This window comes from Dysidea avara, chromosome 9 (assembly GCF_963678975.1).
Source record: "Dysidea avara chromosome 9, odDysAvar1.4, whole genome shotgun sequence".
NCBI lineage: Eukaryota > Metazoa > Porifera > Demospongiae > Dictyoceratida > Dysideidae > Dysidea > Dysidea avara.
This window is the reverse complement of record NC_089280.1, coordinates 18,792,733-18,814,519: the sequence shown is the minus strand read 5'-3', so window position 1 is coordinate 18,814,519 and position 21,787 is coordinate 18,792,733. Positions and strand designations below refer to the sequence as shown.

Below are 21,787 nucleotides of genomic sequence, written 5' to 3'. Positions count from 1 at the left end.
CGCTTGCAATTGTTGCAAACCAACTAAACTACTCCTCGCCATTTGTTACATTTTAAGTTAACGAACAAGATGTATGAATAGATAGTTAACACAGAGCCATAACATGTACAAATTCTAAATATTATATTACAAGCACACATACAGAATATATTGTAAATCAGTTACACACACTTACATCAATAGAAGATTACATCATATGCAATTACAACATTTAAATGTATACAATCACATTGACTATCCTAATGTGTGTGTTACTTTAATTCTAGTTGTCAGTGAAAATCTGGTTTTCCATCTTTTAAACCTAAACGTTAAGATCAGAATACACATAAAACTTGTTTTATGTTGCTTACCCACATACCAGTTGGTCAGATGTAAGGCATAACTACTTGTGGTGTCTCCTCTTCATTGACCTCTCCTTCTCTTATTGACCCCTGCCTCGCACTTGCCTTTTATTTGTCACTTGACATACTAGCAGAGAGTTGATGACGAATAGCGGGCATGTCATCCTACAAATGTTTCAGCAGAGTGACTTTGACTGTTCGTCTAGAGTATTTATGATAGCAAGTGTTTCACAAAATTAATAGTCACTGTATGTGTTACCTCCTTTTTATCCATACTGCTGTCCTGAGATCGACACCATAACCATGAAAATCTTTCTTTGGGCATAAGGTTCTTGTACAAACTAAATGCAGTAAAGACATTACCACAAAGTGCATACTGACACACTGCTATAACATACCGATGGAAGTGGTTGTTGAAATAGTAAAATAGATTGGTGTAGCCAAATGCCAACTGTAATACCTAACACGAAACAGAATTTTTCATACTGTATGTGGCAAGATGTTATACATACATAATATAAAGAACTTCGTGTGGGAGGATCATGCTCATGCACATTACGGGATACTAAGTATTGCAAGATCTAGAGGCTCCCTGCTATCAGACACCCTGCTATCAGACATCCAGAATGTACCCAGGTATCTTGGGATACTAAGTATTATAGGATCTAGAAGCTTCCCACTATCAGACATCCTGGGATGTACTCAGGTATCTCGGCATACTTAGTATTGTAGGATCTAGTGGATCCATGCTATGAGACGTCCTGGGATATACTCAGGTATCTCGGGATACTAAGTATAATGACTTCAGACACACTGATATGAATATTTAAAGTATCCTTTTAGAACTTCATGAGGTGACAAAGTTGCACTAGTTCAAAAGCAGCTCTCAAGATGCATGCTCAACCTCCTCTGGTCCCAGGTCATTGACCATCCCTTCATATTCCCATGCTCACCTGAGCGGTGACCTTCAACTCCTTCACTTTAGTGTAATACTGGTTGATCAGAGGGTCAGCTTCTTTGTCAGAACACTCATAGTTTAGACAAGGACTGACCAAGAACTCCTCGTGAAGATCAACACACACTTTACTAAACTTCTCCAGTTCCTAACAAGGACACAATAACATGTAAACACAACAACAACAACACCATATTAGGAAACAACTTTGATGGCAAAACATTTGAGCAACAGTCAGTAAAATAAAAGTTCTATTTCTGAATGAGAAATGTCTAATAGAAATATAAAGGAATGGTAACTATAACATTACCATAGAGACAGTGACGAGATGGTAGAATGTCTACCCAGCATGGGTAACAAAGGTTAAGGCACAATACGCCAATGGCTAAGCACAACACCAAACAGTCAAGAAATCAAGCTCACAGCCTCATCCAAAAAGCTATCGATAATACAGTAAATACCAAAATCAACAACAACCAGTGGTAGAGTTTACATGATGACAACTAAGTTAATAATCGTATAATTGTAGTGGTGTACAACTAAAAAATATGTTAGCTAAAGAAGTATCTCTCTCTGAGGAAGACTGTCACTTAACAATGACAAGACTACGTACCTCCATGACAATTTCAGCTTGTTCCTGTACATGAGGACTAATTCTTTGTTTAGCCAGTGACACCTTGTTCTCCAAGTTGTTCCACCTAGTAATAAGATATGATATGATACACCTGAAACCTCAGCTATGTTGACCATCAGTTATATGTACATTAAAGTGAGTGTTCTATTAGAGTAGTTAATGTGACCTGCTGAGCGAAAACCTAACTTGATGGCTATTGCGATATTATTAAAACACACTACACAGGTAAACAACACATACTACAGCATATACAAAAATACTTTAGATGCATTTTAGACCATTTGGATAAACAGCAAAGTAATAATGGAGTTGTTGTAACTAATAAACCAGTGGATCCGTCTCTTTATGGTGAGAAAAATATTTTTTTGTTTCGCTTTCCTAACTGATAACCAAGATACCACTGTCCATCTATCAGTCAGTCAGTCAGTCAGTCAGTCAGTCAGTCAGTCAGTCAGTCAGTCAGTCAGTCAGTCAGTCAGTCAGTCAGTCAGTCAGTCAGTCAGTCAGTCAGTCAGTCAGTCAGTCAGTCAGTCAGTCAGTCAGTCAGTCAGTCAGTCAGTCAGTCAGTCAGTCAGTCAGTCAGTCAGTCAGTCAGTCAGTCAGTTCCACATATAGGTCACCTTTGCGGCAGATGATGGAAGAACTGGACTTGATCATGAGACAGAGGGTAGCCATATTTCTCCAGTATCACTTGTGTACGGTGGACAGCACCAAACTTGTAATCAACAACTTTCTGTTGGGAGCCAACCTGTAATGATGTTGTGGTGAACACACACCACATAAATTATATCAAGCAAATAAAATCATGCAAAAACATTAACACAATAGAATAGTAGAGCCGTAGCACACCTTAGTGAACACCTTCATCAACTTCATAAAGGACTCCATGCTGTGGTGATCATAGGACAAGTGCTCCACTACTGGTTCTGTCTCCTCCAGGAACTTGCCCAGTGCATCCAGTGCTAACTTTGTCTAGTAGTGAAGTAGATCGTGTAAAATCATATATCAACACTAATAACACTTTACTGGACACTAAATGTAAATGTACACACCCACACTACACACACGCATGCACGCACACACGCATGTACACACCCACACACCCACCCACACAAACACACACACACACACAACCTGTTTGGTCAAGAAGCTAGTATACGTGTGTATCCACTTGGTAATAAAGGCACACACAAGGTGCTTGGCAGGCTTCATATTCACACCAATCCAACCAACACTAACAAAGTCATCAACTTCAAATATCTGATCATGGATATCCTGCAAGTGTTACACATGATGTCATGGATGGTGATACTATAAGCAGAACATGTAGCACACCAACATGATGGATACCATGACTTCAAAGGTTATCAAATAATCATCCCATGGTATATATTAACAACAAGTGATTGGAAGTCTTGTTTCGTGCACTGGCACTCCTTGTTGTACAAGAAGAACATAATATGCAGTAGCATATAGACCTTGTGCGAGCCAGGGTGTGGCACTCATTCCATCATTGAAATATCACATGATGGCTACCTAAGGTGAGCATGGGAAGGGAAAGACCTCATTGTTCGCTACAAATGTCTTGGCATACAACAAGCCCCTAGGAGGAAGAGAGAGGGATAATTTTGCCCTAACTGTAGGAGTGTGTAAGCAGAATTTGCATAGTATTGAGTCTACCAATGGAGTTTCCAATCTCTCCCTTGCTATCACAATAGTATCTATGATTAAGTGACTGTTCTATTAGAGTATTTGAACACAGCTTGGTCAATTGTAGTGCTTTTTGTCATCTAAAATTTTGACAATCAGTAGCCTAGTACACTCTTCTTCACGGTAGACAGATATATTGGTAACACATCACACACAAACCTTAAAAATGGAGATTTCCCCATCAAAGTCATCAATAGATGGCTTATTGTTCTCATCCTCTCCTTCACGACTCAACACCGATCGTACCCTATAGGTACTCATGTGACCAATACTGCTTGTTGCCGAGTAAAGGAAACCATAATCAGTAGCGCCAACAGCAGACTTACTACTGCCAACTCTGTGTGATGCACTGGCTATCATCGAGTGAGATCGGCTGAGGAGAAGATGAATCAGTGATGTATGCACACAAATCAAGCTAACAATGAATGGTATGGAATCAGGAAATATTATTAAACCCTTCACAACACGGGAAGCCTCAAAAGAAAAAAGATTTGGTCTTTACAGGTCTTCTCTAAAACAAGAAAACATAATATATAAACTTGGCCAAAATTTTGCTGGAGCATAGCAAGGCTGCTTATCATATAACAGACAACATCACACTCTACCTAGTTGATGATCTTGATCGTGATCTTCGATTTGATATGGAGGATGGTCGGGGCTTGACAGACTCTGGTCGTGGCACCATCCGTGGCCGCGGCAATGTGTTACCTTGGAGAAAGTCATCAAACGTATGCTTCACATCTTGGTCCCACAAGAATGTGATTTCAGCAAACTTTTTCTTCAGTGACTACAACAAGAACACAATAGTTGTTATTGCCATGGACTATTAGGAACTGTGCTGAGATGTCACCAGACAGAACCACTCTAGAGCTTTGCAAAACACTGTGACTATTTAACATGGCCAGTGTATGGTCTTTTCCACATACAGTGCAGTAAATTTATTTGCTGACAAAGATTACATGGGAAGTTCAACAGTACCTGACATTGCCTGGCGCTGGTCTCCAGGTGAGCACAGATCTTTTCAACGCTGGCAGTGATCTTTTTTGTCACTACGGATGACTGCATAGTAACAAGTTGTGGATGTCTAGTGGATAATATAAGCCATGTAGCAGGTTGACAACACTACACTACATACTAGAATAGCAACAATACAATGTGTAGACATATTCACCTGCAACTAAATACCATTCATTTCATGTACAATAATTTGATTAAAATCCTTTTAACAGGCCACATGCAATATGTTGTTATATCAATACAGCACAATACTACACACCCCAGTAGTTCCACTGTTAGCAGTGAACGGTTTCATAACTTTAGCCATCAACACGTAATCCTCCATCCACCTCCTAACAACTTCAGGAACACTTTCTAGTGCAGTCTGCTGATCCAGGGGAGGAGTGAAACTAATCGTCGACCCCACCAGCTCTAATCGAACATTCACTAGGCAGGGAATTGACTGACCCTAACCACAACAAATACAGTAAACTACATCACTGGCCAATGTCATTGAATAAGCAAAAAATTTATAATAAATCTATATATACACATGTAATTTCTGGTGGCCCCTGTATCAGTATTATTCACAGTACAAACTCAATACTGTCAGCTTTGGTAGTACAGGTGAGGTTAATGGTCATACAAGTCACCTTATGGGATGTACAGTATACACCATTCTGATACAGCTACTGGGGACCACTTGTTTATGGCTCCAATTTGTACCTGTTCATATTTGGCCACTCGGTCACTGAGGATCTTGAGAGCACTGAGAATGGTGTAGCGTAGTCCATTGAGGATCATGTGATCCACGTGATGAAGGAAGGAGTGCCACGATGGACTATCATGGCTGATCTCAACCACCTGACCAGAAGGAGGAACATGTATACAACTGAACCACTCTATAGTGTTACTACATCACACAGTACTCACCTCAAATATCTCACCTACAAGGTCTCTGATACGTTCACCTCATGGTACCAATATGGCTTCCACACAATCACACAATTCCCTGAGGGATAACAATACAACAAACATGTAACATGAGGGAGACTGGGTATAAACACGCACACAACTAATGGACTAATGATATTGCTCTAAAGGTCATAGCCTAGTGCTACTTTCAAGCAAATTCTTCACCACAGCCACAATCCTCAACTATACTACATATTGTAATTTGTAACAATAAACTAAAGTTGGTGAAATTGGCAATTCCTTACCAAATCACTAATTTTGCCCCTAGCACTCATCACACTGCAGTCTAAACCAGTAGCATACCATACCATTGAAAACAAAACCAACTGGGATTTAATGAAGAAAATTTAGCAGCACAAAAGACAACTGCAAATCAATGACCACTTAATTTGTCTACTTTAATTACTGGGTGACTGTCAGCTCCCAGGTGAGGTCGGATGACCTTTACATGCCAAATATATAAATTTGGTAATATGCAAACACTAGTGATCCCCATTGTTTCTTAGTATGTATTGCAAATCACATGGACCAATAATAAAACAGGTTATATACTAGTAACAGTATGTCTAATTAGCCCTCTGAACACTACAGGTAACAAGACCATGTTACCCCTTAATACACCACATCAACTATCATTACTTGTGTTTCTGATCCAGATGTTCCAGGGGAACCCCCTGTCCAGACTCATCATTAAATACACTCATGCCCCCGAGGTGTGTCCATGTGTCAATGATGCCGTCAACCTTAGCCATCCTCTCCAACACAGCGTTCATGATATGGTGCAGGTCACCACTGATCAGTGCTGTTGTGTCAGCTACAAAGTCTTGTAACCTCGGACTACTCCAAGTGACCTCATCCAGACCATGAGATATCAACTGCAAGTAGTGTTATACACATGAGATCAACTGATTATTTCTCTGTTTTCTTTTTTCAGATGTATTATTGTATTGGTAGAGATCAACACTACTATATAGATGTGCGCCAACATCAATATTCCGACACCCGGTATAAATAATGTGCTATTAAGCTGATAAGCAAAGCTGATCTAATATAGTAGTGACGTTGCTGGGATACTAAAGACCATAATTATACAGTACTGCCCGAGCACAACTTCACACTCGCTCGTGCACTCGCGATTACGAGTCTATGTATAACTTGCTAATAAAGGGGAGTGACACCTGTTTCACATGCAAGAATTTGCAGCTCGATTGCTCTTGCAAATACTCGCATGTGAACAGGTGCCACGCCCCTTTATTAGCTTGTTATTCATGGACTCGTGATCATAAGTGTACGAGCAAGTGCAACGTTGTGCTTGAGCGGTACTGTACGTTTGTGCATGTCTGTATCTGCGGCTTTTTTAATTCATCTTGCCAATTCAATACCAACATGCAAAAACAAGGATGATGACCGATCAGTGTACCTCTAGCCTATATGGACCTCAAAACTAAACTGTCTCAATATGGAGGTCAGGGTCTGTTAAGAAAGGATCAACTTTACTGGTTGAAGTGCATCACTATGACATGTCATACCTGTACCATGTATGGTATCTCAGTCATAGCGTGTACTATATACGTTTAGTAACTGTATAGGGCTTGTTGAATCTCAGTGATCTTTTTATGCATTATGGTAAGCAAATATTTTTAACAACTGCACACTTGTCAATTCAATGATATATTCTCATATTCAAATGACCATCTTAATTAAGTAAACATTTGATGCTAAAGCAATTTAAAAGGTAAACAACTGAAGTAGGGTGTCACAGTGATGCAACAGACCTAAGGTAGAGTTGTGCATGCAATCATGGCATTGTTATGCCAACTTTGAAGTGGTCAATAGTTTTGAGTTGGAGACACAGCTAGCCATCAGAAAGTTGCTGTGCATGCAGCTGAAAATCACCAAAGTAACAACTACATACAGTACTTTAAAATGATCACTAGAGAATGGCTACTGTCTGACAGTACGTTTTCATCCACTACAAGTATATAGTGCTACACTGTAAAATTTAGCAATTGAGCAGCTCGCATGAAACAAGCAGCAAGATCGAGATACTCTAATAGTGCCGAAGATCAATAATATAGCTATACCTATGTCCAAAAAAAAGTTAACAATTTAGTGAATTAAAAATTGTTAATTCAGAGGGATCAAACGATAAAAAGCAATGAAACAAGTGATTTAAATGATGGCAACTATTACAACATAACTTTGTGGGAAAATCCTTACATTGGCATCTCACCATTAAGGATTTTCCCACAAAGTTATGTTGTAATAGTTGCCATCATTTAAATCACTTGTTTCATTGCTTTTTATCATTTGATCCCTCTACTTCCACTTCTAAATTAACTCACTTACTACTTAAAGATCCAATATCAGGTGTCCAAAAATGCTCAGATGCTCATATGTCCAGAATTACATTTGTATTTTATGTAATGAAACCATGTGCTACATGTAGTTTTATCATAAACACAGGTAGTTGTAAAAGACTACCTTGGACCCTTTCACCTGCTAGATATTGTTGTCATTGTGGGTTGTCTTATTTGACAAATATGCATAGTAATAGATGAAAGGTCTAACTATGGTTTTAACAAGCCTGCGTGGGTGAGGCATAACTGCTCTATTATGGTGAATGTTCTATTAGGTTATATTGATTTTGCGTGACAAGTTTCTGAAAACCTCTGAGACCAATCTGGAATTTCATACCACTGCATGCAGTTTTCACTCAGCATTGTATTAGGTAAACTAGATAGTATAAAGGTCATTGAAAGTTGTTAAAATTTTGAATCCAAATATCATCGTCAGTAAAACACAACAAGTCCTGTATACAATGAGAGATAGTTATGATGTTGCATGTAACTTCTCACATGCACTACACTACACCCACACACACACACACACACACACACACACACACACACTACACTACACACACACACACACACTCACTCACACACACACACACACACACCCACGCACACACCACACGCACGCACGCACACACTACACACACACACTACACTACACACACACACACACGCACTACACTACACACACACACACAACACTACACAATACACTACACACACACACACACACACCCACGCACACACCACACGCACGCACGCACACACTACACTACACACACACACACACACACACACACACACACACACACTACACTACACAATACACTACACACACACACTACATTACACACACACACACACACACACACACACACACACACACACACACACACACACACACACACACACACACACTACACACACACTACACACACACACACACCCACACACACTACACTACACACACAACTACACACTACACACACACTACACACACACACACTACACACACACACACTACACACACACACACTACACACATACACTACACTACACACTACACACACACACTACACTACACACACACCACACACACACACACTACACACACACACTACACACACTACACACTACACACACTACACACACTACACACACACACACTACACACACTACACACACTGCACACACTACACACACACACACACACAAACACACACTACACACACAAACACTACACACACACACTACACTACACACACACTACACTACACACACACACTACACACACACACACAAAACACACACCACACACACACACACACTACACACACACACTACACACGGGTCATTCCATACCAAATCAACAAAAAAAAATCCGGCCCCCTTTCGATTTTCATGAAATTTGGCACAAACATGGACCCTATCAAGAAACGTTCTCACACCAAAATTTAGCTCATTTCATTGGTCTCCCTTTAAGTTATGACCACTCAAAGTTTCTGCTGAAAATTTTATTTTGCTTACATGTCTTCAATAAAATGGCCGTAACTTTGCTTGTGATTGATGTAGAAATTAGGGTTGAAACGAATATCTCAAGTGGCACTTCGAAGCTTCTTGGAAGACAACTACCGAAGCTTCGAAGCTTCTTGCAATTGAGTATACTGTTATATTGTAACATTGTATGCATATATTCAATTACAGGACTTCTGGAGTCTGCAGGATGCAAGTTTATTTAAGAGTATTACTAGTACTGTATGTCATAGAGAAGTTTTTATGACAACTGCATCAGTATAGTCATATAAGTATAATGTGAATACACTTAATAGTTTAATAGGAATACTGTAGTTAATACAAAAAAGTTAATATATATAAAACAGTTGAATAGTTTATACAAAAACACTTGACGAAAGAACAGTTTGAGTAGTTCACACAAAACAGTAAATTATATAAGTTGAATAGTTAATGTATTGATAACTTGGATAAGTTTTTGTTCAAAAAAATTAATGCATCAACATTTTTTGGTTTTAAATTACTTCTTAACTTAGTGACTGTCAAACCTGCTATAGAGAAAACTCTTTCTGAAGAGGTGGTAGTAGCTGGTACGCACAGTAGTCGTCTAGCCACATATGACACAACTTTAAAGCGACCAGCATTCAATTGCCACCATACGAGTGGATTGTCTCGTCTAGGTGGAGGAGGTTCAGTCAAATACTTTTCCAACTCTGAGCTGAGGGAAGGTTCTGCCACTGCTGCTTCCTCACCAAGGAGTTTGTCTAAAGCAGTCAATCTCTTTGGTCGCTTTACATCAGATGGAGAAGGCTCATGTGAAGTTTGTGAACCATGCTCATGCTCTTCATATACTTTATACATCTCCATCAGCTCTACGATTCCTTTCTTTAGGGAGTCTTGTTCACTTTCTGTGTATCTACCCAAGGTGAGATTTTTAAATCTAGGGTCAATGATAGCTGTCAATAACATTGGGTGTACAGCATGAAGAGAATTGAGTTCAAACCTCTCAAAGATCTCTGATGATACAATTTCTTTGAATTGCTTGATTACACCAGAATCTGATACGTCTGGCACTAGCTGGTCAATGATACCATGTAATATTGGAAACGCAGCTGACATTGACACATTCTCCTCATAACTCAAAAAAGTTGTTGCTGTACTAAAGTTTTCTAAAACCTCTACTAATTCTTCGACTAGTTTCCATTGCTCAGATTTTAAATCCAAGTACCTGTCACTGGGTTTTGTTACCTTACTATCCGAAAGAGCAGCAGTTACAGGCCACCGGAGTTTCAACAGGCGATCTAACATCTCATATGTTGAGTTCCATCGAGTGACACAACTGTTGATTAACTTTTTACCAGGCATGTTCATTTCAATTTGTTTCTGTTTAAGAGCTTCAGAAGCTACCACACTATGGTGAAAGTGTGTAACTATCTTTTTCGCAGCAGCAAGTAGCCTGTCAATGGAGTTAATTTTAAACCCAGCTAGAATACAGAGTTGAAGGCAGTGAGCAGTACAATGTAAGTTCTGCCAGTTTAGTTCATTATGCAAAATTTCCATGGCAGCCTTCATGTTGGAACCCTGGTCATGACTAACCATCCTGACAGTATCCAAAATCTCCCATTCTCCCACCATTTCTTTCAACTTTTGTGCGATGTTTATCCCTGTGTGCCGCTCTGGGAAAGGTAAGGTTTCCAATACAAAAGCTTGTAGCACCCAGTTGTTATCAATGTAATGTGCTGTTACAGTGATGTAACTTTCTGTAGCGATGCTTGTCCATAAATCTGTAGTTAACGATATAAACACTGCTTCCTCACGTAGCTTTTCTTTCAGATGGTTTTTGTAAGTTGCGTGTTTAAGGTTGATATCAGCAGTAAATTGTTTTCTGCTTGGTAAGACATACCCCGGCTCCAAGAACTTCATCAAGTTACGAAAACCATCACATTCAACAGTTCGAATGGGGCGTAGGTCTTGAACAATCATATTAGTCACTCGGTCGCTTATATTCTTTGCACGTGCTTCACTGCATTTTGCAGGTCTTACAAATCCATCAAGGGTAGACGTCTTCCTGTTCTCTGTCATGGTCATCTCATTGTCTGGACAGTAAAGCGTCGAGTGCTTCGATGCGAGGTGATTCCGGAGGTTTGTTGTACCGCCTAAATAGGCGAATTCTTTCTTACAAATAGTGCATACGGCTTTCCTACGGTCGTGAAATTTCGTGTAAAACTTCCACACATCCGAGACTATTTTATTTCCAACTGCACCGTCCTTATCGTCTGACGCCATATTTTTCCTAAACAAAAGGATGGATTGTGTGCAGTGCGCATGCGTATATATAAGCGTGCGAATATTCGAATGGGCATTGGCAGATCCGAAGCCTCTATCAGCTTCGAAGCTTCGGATTATTCGAATACTTCGTCTCAACCCTAGTAGAAATTTCTAGTTTAGATTTTTGAAATCTTTATTAAATTCTCTTTCAAGTGATATATAATATTTTATAATTGCTCAAAGGAAAAGATCAAACCACAAAAATGTAGCTTTTTCCTTTGATCTTCATTTTCAAAAATATATACTCTTTAATTAAATTTATTTTTGGTTTACATGTTGCTCTAATACCTATCATTCATCACTGTGAGTTGAAAGTTGGGACCAATAGTAGATCATGAGTTATAAGTGTTAATGTGTAGCCTTGTAATCACTGCTGTTTGTATGGTATTTTTACAGTGTAATTTCTAATACCAATTGCAAGTAGCCTTATATTGGTATGTTAAATATCATTTATGCATTAAAATAGTATTGACAAGGGCTCACTACAGTGAAACCATATTAACAGAGCCACTTGTAAAGCTAAGAAAGTTGGAGCAATAATAAGGCTGCCTAATAAAGGAATCACTGATTATGTTTTTCTTGTAAGTTCAGTGTCCTATAAAATAGAGGTGGCCACTATAACAAGGTGGTCTTATTATAGGGGTAGCTATATTTATAAGGGATTTACTGTACAACGAATGATATTCCAATCTATTCTTTCAATTTTACTTACTGTATAATAATAATACTCAGCCACAGATTATGATGATAGTTTCCAATCTTATACGTGTGTATAATGGATGCAAACGACAGTTATTCATACATATGTACATGTAAAGTGGAATTGAAATGCCATGTCTTAGTGATATCCAAAGCTGCTTGGTATTAATACCTAGATAGCTGCTTCATATAGTTGCACTAGAGTAGAAATATCCTATTTTAAGTTGGCTCTTATAAAAAGGTGGCCTTTAAGGTAGCCGCTAAGGTATATTACACTGTATATCACTTTTGAATCATACTTTGAAAGAGCAAGCCTACTACTGACCACTTACAGGCCAACTTTATATATTTGTACCTATAAACAATGCCTTTGCTGGAAAAATGTACACTTTTAAAACCACTTACTCGTCAGAAATTTGATGGAATACAGTGGAAAGTTACCACCTGTATAGAAAGGCCACCACTCCATAAGGGACAATTTTAAATTGCTGCTATACACTTATGCAAATGTATTAAGCAGCTACCTGCACATTAAGGCCCAGAAATTTTGGCCCTAAGGTACCTAACTTTAACTCCATACATCAACTGTATCATGATAAAAATAGCAATGTATATAGTTCTTCTATAATTAGAATCATAGAAATGTTCCATAGAAATTACATTGTAGAAAGGTTCACTACAGCAATTGCACACTGATGCATATCTATAGCTTTAAGTGAAATACATTAACAATCAATTAAAGAAAGGGTCAAGGCAATTAACTTCAAAGTTAAATCAGAGCATTATAGTAAAACTTGAGACTAAAAGTGGTGCATATTGCATGACAGTCTCTACAATCATTCACATGTACCTTTGATATGCAATGAAATCTGATGCATTGATATCAGTACACAATTGAATTTTTGAAGGTACAAGTTGAAAAGACTGTTAATACTGCATCAGTCAGTCATTACTACGTTTTAGAAAATCTCTAGTAGATTACAATATATGTCTGTGTTAAGAACAAAGAATGCAGCTACATAACATCATGTTTTATTTTTAAGTGTTTCAAATTACAGTGGAACTTGTCTTAGTGGCCACCTGTAACAAAAGGCCACCTTTCTATTAAGGGCCAACTTTAAATTGTTCTAGTAAGACATTTATACACATCAAACTATATAAATAGCCACCTGAATATTAAGGCCAAAAAAATTGGCCCTGACTGGCTTAGATAGTTTTCACCATAGCTACATTTGTGTATCAAATACGCACTCGCATATCAACAATCAGCATTAAATGCTAACAGTAGCAGTTACTGTAGCTAGTGAAAATGTCATCAAGTTCAATATTTCACTACTATATAATAGACTTGGCATCATAATCAGGAACAATATATACGAGCTTGATCATTGGTAAATTACTTGAATATGTGTATTTAAGTATAAGCTTTTACTGGGTTTTCTTACAAAACATAAACAAATTAACATTACTTACAAACCAACAATGTATTAATGATTGTGACATAGTATTATATAAAGTTACTTGCAATTGGTATTGCATCTTTGCATACTTGAACCATACAAACAACAGTAATTACAAGGCTACACATTAACACTTATAACTCATGATCTACTATTGATCCCAACTGTAAACTCACAGTGATGAATGATAGGTGTTAGAGCAACATGTAAACCAAAAATAAATTTAATTAAAGAATATGTATTTTTGAAAATGAAGATCAAAGGAAAAAGCTACATTTTTGTGGTTTGACCTTTTCCTTTGAGCAATTATAAACTATTATATATCACTTGAAAGAGAATTTAATAAGGATTTCAAAACTCTAACCCAGAAGGTTCTACGTGAATCACAAGCAAAGTTATGGCCATTTTATTGAAGACGTGTAAGCTTCATAAAATTTTCAGCAGAAACTTTGAGTGGTCATAACTTAAAGGGAGACCAATGAAATGAGCTAAATTTTGGTGTAAGAAAGTGTCTTGATAGGGTCCATGTTTGTATCAAATTTCACGAAAATCGAAAGGGGCCGGATTTTTTTTTGTTGACTTGGTATGGAATGACCCACACACAAACACACACACTACACACACACACACTACACACACACACTACACACTACACTACACACTACACACTACACACACACACACACAAACACACACACTACACTACACACACACTACACACACACACACACTACACACACACACACACTACACACACACTACACACACACTACACACTACACTACACACACACTACACACACACACTACACTACACACACACTACACACACACACACAAACACACACACTACACACTACACACACTACACACACACACACACACAAACACACACTACACACACACACACACACACACTACACACACACACACAAACTACACTACACACACACACACTACACTACGCACACACTACACTACACACACACACTACACACACACTACACACACACACACACAAACACACACACAAACACACACACTACACACACACACTACACTACACACACACTACACTACACACACACACTACACACACACTACACACACACACTACACACACTACACACACACACACTACACACACACACACACTACACACACTACACACACACTACACACACAAACACACACACTACACACACACACATACTACACACACACACACACACTACACACTACACACTACACACACTACACTACACACACACACTACACACACACACACACACACAAACACACACACTACACACACACACACTACACACACACACACACAAACACACACACCACACTACACAAACACACACACTACACACACACACTACACACTACACACACACACACACAAACACACACACTACACTACACACACACTACACACACACACACACACTACACACACTACACTACACACACACTACACACACACACTACACACACACACACACACACTACACACACTACACTACACACACACTACACACACACACACTACACTACACACACACACTACACACACACACACTACACACACACACACACACACACACACACTACACACTCACACACTACACACACACACACTACACACCTTGGTAGACTTCTGGAACTGTTCCATACAAGTGATAAACTTCTTGTTAACATCAGTTAATACTGGGTCCTTGTTGTCACTGTCCACACTAACTGCTCCTTCCAGTTCCCTACAGTAGTAATGATACTGTATTAGGGATATAATATCCATACCAGACCATTAATATACTACTGCATAACTTTATCACATGTGAAGCAACAAGATGACCACTATTTATGGTCATCTACAAATGGTACCATCACACGTCGCTGGCTGGCACACATACTCCAATAGAGCAGTCACAAGCAGTTCATAGCATGTAGCTTTTCTATAAGCACTTTACTTCCCATCACTTCTTGTCAGGCCCAGACACCACTAAATATCTCAGTAGACATCAACAGTCAGTTAGTCCCAAGTGTCACCATTGTGCGGGTCCCACATACATACATTTACCACACAGATACCCACACACACAGAGAGAGACGGGGAAATAGCCAACTCACTTGAAGTGTCTGATGGTCACTACCAGTTCCAACACATCATTACAACGTTCCATAAAAGTGTTCAATTGTAGGAATACTGCAGCATTGCCATGATGTTAGTTTCAGCCCCCCTGTAGATGGAGTACTGCCATGATCAGTAGTCCTACAAACACACAGTAACAAATGGGACTACAATCAATAAAAGCTCTCTAACTAAATGTACATAAATGACAACTTTTAATTTTATTTATTAAGACTTTACAGCACAAGTGCTAAAGGTCTGCCTGGTCCTACAGCCTGTTTTAAAGTTGTTCCAGAAAGTGTGTTTAAAAAGGTGGAGAAAGGAGAAAAAATCCATGACTGAACCTTAGCAGCCTCGAAAATGCAGCCATCCGATTTACGAACACTAACTGCACTACATAAAAACCAGGTCAGGTTATTGTTTAAATACCATATGGAATCCAGTTATTAGTTGCATGTGCTATAAATTTCAAACAAATCTTTTTGTCTGATTAATACATTTATTAGGCACGTGTGCTTAACAAACAAGAATATGGATTTATGCTATATAGAAGCATTAATAGTGTTAGTATTTTCAACCTATTTGGATATAGTTTTAGCAAAACAGTTTGTTTTGTTGAGCAGACAATCTTATTGAGATGGGTGGAGCTATTGTTACTAGAAGTGGTTAAGCAAGCAATAGACTCACATCTGGTGGGATATCAAGTATGCTGCATCCTAGCGTTTTCTACTTCCTTATCGTAGCAAAGCTTGCAGCAGCAAGACATGCACTTATGTCCATAACAAGCAATACGACCGGACTCTACGATATTTGAATCCTTTTCATCGTGAGTGCCATTACAGTATCAACACTAAAGCTAATATTTCACAACCCTCAATCTTTCTCAACAACAATTAGTGCAATCATAATACACAACAGTACAGTTACACAGTCACATGATCAGTGTATACAACACATCCCAATAGTGTTCTCAGTACGGGGCTCTATGTACAGTGTACATCACTGTGTTACCTGCTGTGTGCTACTATATAGTGCTAGTGTTAAGTTTATCACTTCATAATGTCTGCTGTTTGTTCACCTCTTGAAACGAGTACGCACCCAATCTTTGCACAACTTCATAATCTTCTTCGAGGACATCATCGCAACCACGAAGGTGATTTGCTGCATCATTAAAGCGACATCTCTGCCGGAAGCTAGAAAGGGAGCCAGTAGAGGCCCAGCAAGGATGCAAATGAACCATACCACAACTGAGAAAACGATTGCACTCGGTAGACTAGCGGACATCAAGATACGATGCAGCTGTTTACTCTGTGCTGTATGCCTACCGCACAGCTGTACATTACTCAACAAATACTTCACCCTTTCACCTGATGTTTGGGAGATCGCCAGCTGTTAGTCCCTTTCAGTGTCCTACCAAATTCGACACCACCTCCTATGCAAGTCACTTACAAGCTAAACTGAAAGCAATGCAAGATTTCGTACATTCTAACTTGACCAGGTCCACTGAACAACAAAAGAGAGAGTATGATGTCCACCAGACAGGTTACGTTTCTAAGGCTTGGGGACAAGCCCTCAAAGGAGGGAGCATGTGTAATAAACTGACTTTTATTATAAGCATTATAATGATTAACTTGTATAACTATTGTACCACGTGATACTTAGTACATTTCTGTGGTTGTAACATGTTTTGGACACGTGTGTATGGTTCTAATTAATGGCCAACGACTGTTAGTGACATTGTGTTTATTGAAGTTATAAAACGTATTACAGTACCTTTGTGAGGCGCAGGAAGCCTCCCTTCTAAAAATACTTTTGTTAGCTCTACAGTACAACTAGGGCTCTCAGTTTCGATTAATTTGATAATCGATTAGTCATCGATTATCAAAAAGATTATTCGATTAATATACAAATATAGAACTCAATGTTTAACTGCATATTCTGGTCATCGATAAAGCTTCAGAGAGCAGTTCATACCATTTATCACCTTCACATAGACCATAATACATGTAGAACAGGGCAAGCGTTCCTGGATGTAAAGAATATTATTTTTGTTGTTTTTTACTCAATATAACAGCTAGTGGTACGCTGTACTGTAGGCTACACACAGCATGTATATATTGTTAGATTAATCGATTACAGAATAATTAATCGATTATATTTTTTCATCGATAATTGTGAGAGCCCTAAGTACAACACCGATAACAGATAGCACTTCATCATCCTTTGTCTGAAACACTATTCACAACATGTAATGTGCTTGCTCAAGCACATAACAGATAATAAAAAGCATTCTAAAGCAAACACTGCAATGACACAACAGTCAGGTGTCATGTGAAGGCTTTCTTCATGGCAAGACTGACAGCAATTAACAAGTTAGTTGTCAGCCTGTGAAGATCTACTAACACAGTAAGGTAAAAGCCTTGATGAAACGCCCAAAAGCAATTAACAAAATCTGTTAAGTCACCAACTATCCAAGGGGTGGTTACCTATGACACATGTGCATGGCTATAAAGCCTTACAGGACACTGTGACTTTAAACAGACAAATGGGAAGCTGTAACTCGTGGTAAGCTGGTCCTTAATACAAGGCTTCAATAATGATTTCTTTGCAGCATTCAAAGTACAAGCTCCGCAGAGATTGATGAGGAGCACAACTCTGTCAACACAAGTAAGGGATAGTGCTGCAAATTACAACATGAACCTAATTAACATTGTTTAATCTACATTAGCTGGACAATGTGTTCAAGAAGACATTAATGAACAGTAAGTTATGATGTCAAAAGTTCTATGGCTTAACTTGATGATGCAAATAGTCATAAGTACTTTGGGTTGTAAGGTGAACACTAAAGTACTGCAGTACTGTTATGCATGCAGGCCCGTAGCCAGGGGGGGTTCGGGGGGTTCGGAAGAACCGCCCTCTTGGAAAAAAGGTCCACAATTTTTGGTATACAAGTCCAAATTTTCAGGAGCAAAAGTCCATTAGCTACAGTTTACTAGATACCACTAATAAGAAACTAAATTAAGCGCTTCGAGTAACTCATTCATTGCATGGATTAAATGCAATGCAAGATCGAGATACTCTAATAGAGCAGTCAACCACTCTAATAGAACAGTCACAATATTTGGACCTTTACTAAAGGTCCACTTTTGGTCAAAAAGAACCCCCCATTCAAAATCCCTGGCTACGGGCCTGGCATGGGAAACGCTGAGCCAAAGAGCAAGTGTACAAATCTATAAAATGAGTTTAAAAAACTCAACAATTTGTTAACACTGACTGGCCTGTGGCAACACTTAATAGCGCTGCAAACGACACTGTGTAGCGATAAGCCAAGTCACAGCTGTCATGCTGCGTAGCAGAACAAAGAACACATTGCAAAGGCTTATGACAATAAGAAACGTACTATTACATTACGTAGCTTACCATTGCAACATGATATGACGGATTTCCAGCATCATCTGTGCATGTCCTAGGCTAGTGGTAAACACCTCGTACAGGCTCTGCCTTCTGTGTGCCTAACTGGTAAAGTAGATAAAAACAAACATGTCGTGTCGGGCTCACGTAGGACTAGGCATTAAATAGAACTAACCACACCTATGCGCTGGCGCTCTGGTGGGGGAAAGCTGCGTATTGTATTGCGAGGTTTTGTTTTTACAATTACTTTGGGTGTATTTTATAGAATCTCATCTATAGGCTCTGAGACATTTATCACAAAGGTTGCCTAGCGCTAGTAGGTATGGCACCAATTATTTTGTGGCACTATAAAGCACAGGAACTGTACGCAGGCTACAATCTTCAAGTATAAATGCATAACATCAAATACCTTATTGCATGTACAACTATACAATACAGCAAAGGTTGTCTAACAAAGAACATTGTAATCATCAACAATGATGTACATATTCTATGCATTCCTTGTAGACAATCCCCCCCGATTTTAATGACGGAAGGTGCGTTAACATGGTTGCAATGGCAACAGTCAATGATCATGTATGCCCATGTGTACAGCACATTACTTCAGTAGTAAATGTCTCACTTTCTTGTAGAACATTTCATCGTTGATGAAATGTTCTAGTCAGTGTGATTATGATTATGATTATGATTATGATTATGATTATGATTATGATTATGATTATGATTATGATTATGATTCATTGGCCTTAGTTAGCCTCAGGGCCAGCCGCTTACACTCATTGTATAGACGCGAGAGGCGCAGTTCAACAATAGCTAATTGGTTAGCACCATGCAAATAAGTAGCTACAGGTATATAGCCTCGAATATATAGCCATGGCTGGGATACGCTTGCTGGATGAGTTGGAAGAGTTCATAAGGGAGAAAATAGAGAAGGAGCGATGGACCCACAAACGTATGAGTCTTCACCTGCAATACAAATATCCTAGCAGGAAAGGACTGAGTGTTCGCTCATTGGAGAGGTTTGTATACATATAGCTAGCTAAGTAGCTTGGTACATGAACCTACTGTATATAGCTACAAACAGCTGCAAGCCCGTTGCAGAGTCAGAACTGTATTATATAGGCCACACCAAGTCAAACCTTAGTTTCTGGTCACCCGCCCGCATGGAAAACTGGAACCCCAGTTTATGAGGACTATTATTAATATTACAAGCGCTTAAGTGTACGTGACCAAGGACAGTGATTTTTAAACACTGCAAAAGATCGAGATACTCTAATAGAGCAGTCAGGGATTCTAATAGAGCAGTCACACTACCCTTAACTCTAATACTAGAATAGACAGATACTACTATAACGTTTTTGACTTGTCCTTGATTAGCTAGCTATATAGCTAGCTATTAGTAATGCTTCTGTTGCCAGTAAGTAACTTCAGTACAGTATGTATGTAGCATTGATCACTAGCCTAATGATCAGATATAGCTACCATAGCTTTAAACTTTCCTAACAATTCAGATGTAGTTCTCTAATGATTAGTCTAGTAACTCTTCTAGTGGATCTAAACTTGGACTTCCTTATCACTGATCACTGATATACTGACTAGAAATCCGGTAACATTTGGTGAGCTCAAACTTCAACTTTTCCATGGTTACATAATTGCAAGTATGGTCCTAAATTAGCAAGTGCATGACATCCCTTAGTTAAAACATTAACTTAGCTTTCCCACATGATCACTGAAAAACACTAGCCTGGAGCACTCAACAACTCAACTCAAAACTTTGACAGCTACTTTACTCAAGGTTTACTGTATAGAAGGCTGGAAACGCATGCATATATAGTTGGCTAAGACTTCACATTTGAAAGAGTTTCTGATGATGTGTTAATATAGCTTTGGATTATTATTAGCTAGCTAATAAATAATAATTTCCTGACATAGCTAATGAAACATTTCATTTGTAAAGCAAAAGTAGCTACATGAGCAGACCTTTCCTTAGTGTTAGCTACACATTGTTGTGCTCAGCAGTGTAGCTAGCCATCAACAATTTTCCTGGTGCATTTTGCAGAAGCATAATTAACTTCTTATGCTATAAGAATGTTGGTTAAGCTTGGTTGTAAACTCAATATGAAATGGGTAAATTGAGCAAAATTAATAACATTACAGTATTACTGGTGTATATGTAAGAGTCTATGATAGTCCTGAAGTCCTGATCATCCGCCCGCCCGCATCCTTTTGTTGGTTAGGGAGTGACCAGAAACTAAGGTATGACTTGGAGTGGC

General features: G+C 38.8%; 3 protein-coding genes across 6 annotated transcripts in view; 1 reads left to right on the top strand and 2 right to left on the bottom strand.

Moving 5' to 3' along the window:
• LOC136267550 (uncharacterized) overlaps positions 1-21,787 on the top strand; it is a 51,581-nt gene that overhangs the window by 27,585 nt on the left and 2,209 nt on the right. The gene's annotated exons all lie outside the window — the stretch shown is intronic.
• On the bottom strand, positions 52-19,680 carry LOC136265472 (uncharacterized). 4 transcript variants are annotated; one of them, XM_066060348.1, is made up of 19 exons: positions 19,524-19,673; positions 16,103-16,244; positions 15,621-15,729; positions 6,251-6,486; positions 5,570-5,648; positions 5,363-5,500; positions 4,917-5,105; positions 4,619-4,724; positions 4,246-4,427; positions 3,800-4,013; positions 3,065-3,205; positions 2,780-2,902; positions 2,551-2,678; positions 1,910-1,994; positions 1,295-1,444; positions 740-801; positions 601-682; positions 351-543; positions 52-301 (listed from the first exon to the last, which is right to left on the bottom strand). In XM_066060348.1, exons 8-18 carry the CDS (start codon positions 4,703-4,705, stop codon positions 502-504), a joined length of 1,296 nt encoding a protein of 431 aa, XP_065916420.1. In that variant the 5' UTR covers positions 4,706-4,724; positions 4,917-5,105; positions 5,363-5,500; positions 5,570-5,648; positions 6,251-6,486; positions 15,621-15,729; positions 16,103-16,244; positions 19,524-19,673; the 3' UTR covers positions 52-301; positions 351-501. The 4 variants fall into 4 exon arrangements, with proteins under 4 accessions (XP_065916420.1, XP_065916418.1, XP_065916419.1 ...); XM_066060346.1 differs by lacking the exons at positions 15,621-15,729; positions 16,103-16,244 and having other exon boundaries at positions 19,524-19,680; XM_066060347.1 differs by lacking the exons at positions 15,621-15,729; positions 16,103-16,244 and having other exon boundaries at positions 359-543; positions 19,524-19,680.
• On the bottom strand, positions 9,822-11,760 carry LOC136265468 (E3 SUMO-protein ligase ZBED1-like). The gene is made up of 2 exons (XM_066060341.1): positions 10,484-11,760; positions 9,822-10,420 (listed from the first exon to the last, which is right to left on the bottom strand). The coding sequence occupies exons 1-2, from the start codon at positions 11,566-11,568 to the stop codon at positions 9,931-9,933; spliced, it is 1,575 nt and encodes a 524-aa protein (XP_065916413.1). The 5' UTR covers positions 11,569-11,760; the 3' UTR covers positions 9,822-9,930.

Bases quoted from the DNA above. Each gene is read 5' to 3' on its own strand.
- LOC136265472 (XM_066060346.1), bottom strand. From the start codon at position 4,705: ATGCAGTCATCCGTAGTGACAAAAAAGATCACTGCCAGCGTTGAAAAG. The intron at 4,428-4,618 runs GTACTGTTGAAC...TTCTTGTTGTAG, and splicing joins CCAGCGCCAGGCAATGTCAG to TCACTGAAGAAAAAGTTTGC. The intron at 2,903-3,064 runs GTTGTGTGTGTG...CTTCACTACTAG, and splicing joins CTAGCTTCTTGACCAAACAG to ACAAAGTTAGCACTGGATGC.
- LOC136265468 (XM_066060341.1), bottom strand. From the start codon at position 11,568: ATGACCATGACAGAGAACAGGAAGACGTCTACCCTTGATGGATTTGTA. The intron at 10,421-10,483 runs GTTTGAACTCAA...CATTGACCCTAG, and splicing joins TCATCAGAGATCTTTGAGAG to ATTTAAAAATCTCACCTTGG.